The 3818-nt window shown below is 48.2% G+C and overlaps 1 protein-coding gene across 1 annotated transcript in view; it reads left to right on the top strand.

Annotated features, from left to right (window-relative positions):
* LOC103614031 (protein spire homolog 1-like) overlaps positions 1-1007 on the top strand; it is a 31313-nt gene extending 30306 nt beyond the window's left edge. The window contains exon 15 of the mRNA XM_017731953.1: positions 652-1007. Coding sequence (XP_017587442.1) covers positions 652-697 — 46 coding nt within the window. The 3' untranslated portion in view covers positions 698-1007. The remainder of the gene's footprint in view (positions 1-651) is intronic.
* Positions 1008-3818: the final 2811 nt, after the last annotated feature.

The raw sequence follows: 3818 nt of genomic DNA, 5'->3' as shown, positions 1-3818 counted from the left end.
CTGAACCAGAGCTCTGCTTCATCTCAAGAGAGGGAAGAGAAGAAGAAGGCACAAAAGATGTGTGTTAGAGTGGTTCACAAAGAACGATTACAGATTGCAGTCTCTGAAATGAACACATGTTGTTCTCTACTGCTTGCTGTAGATTAACTTTCAATAAAAAAAAGAACCCACATTTGTAGAGAGGAGGGTCTAGAGAAAGTGTATGTGATTTTTGCTTTTTTTTTTCATTTTGGTGTATTACTATGTCAACAGGCTCATTAAATCCTACTTCTATGGATCATTTTCAAATTCATGCTTACATTATGACCCAAAAGAATGAAGGAAAAAAATACCTCGATCCAAAAAATGGCTGGCAGAGGATGAACAAAATGTCTGCTTTGGGAATGAGCACTGCCTCTCCCTCTCTCATACATATGCACACATACTCTTGCTGGGCAGATCACTGCAGATCAGGATTACTAAGAAGAGTTCAGGCCAAGTCTGAAACAAGGGAAAACTCTGTCAGTAGAAACAGCTCAGCAGATGCACATTTATTACATTCATTGCAGCAGCACAGAAAACAAAACAAAACAAAACAATTTCTTGGTGCCTGTGTCTGATTTGCCTGCAATGACCTCTCTTTCCTTCAATCCAAATCCTTTCTTTCTGCAGATCTCCATGTATGGTTGGCATTCCACAGTTCGGGAAGCATCAATAAATCAGTGACAGACAAGCAAGGACTTCAGCCTTCCCTAGAGCTTGCAGCACTAAAAGTTCATCTCCAAGTGCTCCCTCTCCATTCCAAGCAGCAGCCAGGGTGCTTAAGGTTTGTGAATAGGAACAGCACAGGCTCAGTGCTGGCCAGGCTCTGAAACTGGAGTGGGAGGGGGTGGGGATGCAGATAATATTGGGTTGAACTGAACACCATTAGATATTGGGCTACACAGTGAGCCAAGAACTTGGGTGGTAGCTACTGTTGTGAATCATGGTCAAGAAATGTTGTTATTACATAGGGCTTTACATTGGGTTGGGGCCTGATGGGAGCCGTGGGGATTCAGCTTTGCAGAACACAAAGACCAAGGAAAGGCTCATGGAGCAAAGGGGCAGAAATATCTGTCTGAAGAGGCTCCAGTGTGGCAGAGAGGATCGCGTATGGAGCATCGGTGGCAGGGTTCAGGTGCACAGGTAGCTTCTGTGGTACAGTATACCTGTCAGATAACACCTCAGGTGAGACAGGACCTTGGCAGGCTCCAACCTTGGCCCCCACTCACAGCAAGGCTGTTTTCAACAGGTTGTGTTGTTTAGGTTCTGTTGTCCAGGACTCTGTCCAGTTCAATTTGAAAAAATCTCCAAGGATAAGGATTTCCCAGCCTCTCTGTGAAACCTGTTTCAATGATGAAATATCCTTCCAGACAAGACTTTTTTTCCTCAGCTTCAAGGAACATTTCTCTAGTTGCAACCTGTGCCTGTTGTTTCTTGTTCTCTCACTGGCCTCCTCCAAAAGCAGACTGGCTGTGTCTTCTCTTTAACTTCCTTTAGCTAATTGCATACTGCAAGTTCATTCCTGCATATCCAGGATTCCCTTTTTTCTCCAGGTTAAACAGGTCCCTTTCTCTCAGCTTTTCCTGATACAGTCCTCTGTTACCCCCACATCTTTTACTGGGCAATAATCTTCCTCTGTCCCATCTATTTGGACAGTAAGGTCTTTGGAATGGGTGTTATTATTTGGTACAAGCATGGCAAATTGAGTGGGGAGGCAAGGGACATGGATGATCACTTTATAGCTTTCTCCTTGGAGTAATCCTATTCCCTTGCCTTGCTGGAGGTCAGAAAGGGGCTGTAATTAAAGCTGCAGATTCACTTGGGGAGCAGGACAGGGAAGGAGTGCAGCACTGAGTGCTTGGTTATGGTCTCATAGATGCCCTCATCTTCTGAAGCAAGATTTGCTGTATCTGAACCCTTCCTGACAAGTGTATCTCCAGCTCCACTTACATTGCACCCTGCAATCTGCAGTGTGCCTTATCAGCTCCAAAGTTTCCCTATTATTGCTCTGTTGGCCTAAATCTTTGCTGCAAACCAACCCCAGTTCTCCTCATGCTCCTCCCTTGGGCTCTGCAGTCTTTAGGACAAGCCCTTATGTATTGAAGAGCTGTTAATGCTCCCTCTTAGTTTTCTCTTCTCCAGACTAAACAAACCCAATTCTTTCAATCTGCCCTCACAGATTATGTTTTCCAAAGCTTTTGTCGAGCTTGTTCCTGCACCTCGGAGGGCTCCCCAGTTTGTTTACCCAGTTTGGAGAGTGCTGTGCCCGGCGTCCTCAGGGCCAACTGCAGCACAGTCATTTTCTCCCATGCCTGCCCTGTGAATCTCTCATTAATGGGTCCCATCAAGAGACTCGCCTGTTTTGAAACAGCATGACAGTGTTGACTAATTTTTTGTCTGCAATCCTGGGAGCCTTTCCTGCAGCAGGGCTCTTTATCCAATTAGTCCCCATTTTGCATTTGCGTTCCAACACCTCACTGTGGTATTTTGCACTCGCTCTTGTGTGATTTCCGTCCTGCTGATTTGAGACCAATTCTCCAATTTATCTAGATTGTTTTGAAATCTGCTGCTGCTGCCTTCCCCTCCACACAGACCCCATGGCTGCAACTCCTCCCAGCTCAGTGGTGCACATTAATGTTATCCTGATTTCTCCACAATATCCCTGATGCTGTGGTCCCTATTATCTCCAGTTCTGTGGTCAGGCAAGCTGTTGAACTGCCTGGGGCTTGGGGCTGAACCCTGTTTGCAGCAAACACAGTTGTTAACCTTTTGGGACAGTGTTACAGTGAGCTACACACCAGCTTGTAGCAGGATTTCACCCACCACGGGTTCCTGGTGGTTTGAGGCAGTTCTGCAGCACACCAGAGGGCATATTGCTCCTGAGTATTGCTGGGCCATGATCTCTCCTGCTGGTCCTCTGTGAGCAGCACTGCTAAGCGCAAAGGATTGGAAAAAAGCTGCCTTGTGGTCCACAGCTGTGAGAAACTGAACTGAGAAAATTATCCAGAGGGAAGTTTTAGACAAAAAGATGCACAGAAGGATCAGGCGGACTTCCCTTTCTAAAGCTTCTTAAGTCCCGAAGTACCCTGGCCAGCTGGGGAGAGGGAGGTTATCCCAGAGTTCAGCCTCAGGACTGGGGTCTTGCACCAGCCCTCCTTTGGCCCCACAAACTCTTGGATGACCCAAGAGCCCCAGGAAGCACCAGCTCATGCCTGGGACCAGGGGTTCCCCACAGGCTGAGCCTGGATCAGAACCCTTTCCCCGCGCTCCCTTCGGTGCCTGGCTGTCTCCAGGCTGCGGCTGCCAGGCTGGGATGTGGGTTAGCAGATTTTTTCCACGCTGTTTCTCCGGGATCCCTGACAGAGCCCATCAGAGCTGCCTTTTATCAGCACTGCACGCCTTAGTGAGCCTGTCATGACTCACACACAATGTGCTCTGTGCCGGATTAATCCGGCTGGCTTTCATGCTCAGGATGTGGGCGACAGGCAAGGCGTGGAGGGTGGGGGGGCACAGGGACAGATGCAGGGCTAGTGGGGGCCTGGGACATGGGCACACTTGAGGACCCTGAAGTACTGAGGAGGAGGACTTTGTTTCGGTATGATCTGAAGGGACAAAGAGAGAACAAGCCCACAGGCACAAAACTGAAAGGAGAGCAACAGGTGGCATGCTGCCTTCCAGCTGCAGGTACTTGTTGCTCTGCCTTTTTAGCAGGAGCCATGCCAGGGAGTTGTGCAGAGGTGTTCAGCCCCATCAGTGAGTTTGTTTGCACTGCCACACACTTAACTTCCCTCCCTTAG

Source organism: Corvus brachyrhynchos, unplaced genomic scaffold (genome assembly GCF_000691975.1).
Source record: "Corvus brachyrhynchos isolate BGI_N302 unplaced genomic scaffold, ASM69197v1 scaffold3, whole genome shotgun sequence".
NCBI lineage: Eukaryota > Metazoa > Chordata > Aves > Passeriformes > Corvidae > Corvus > Corvus brachyrhynchos.
The sequence above is the reverse complement of the archived record's forward strand: the minus strand, read 5'-3'. Positions and strand labels throughout refer to the sequence as shown.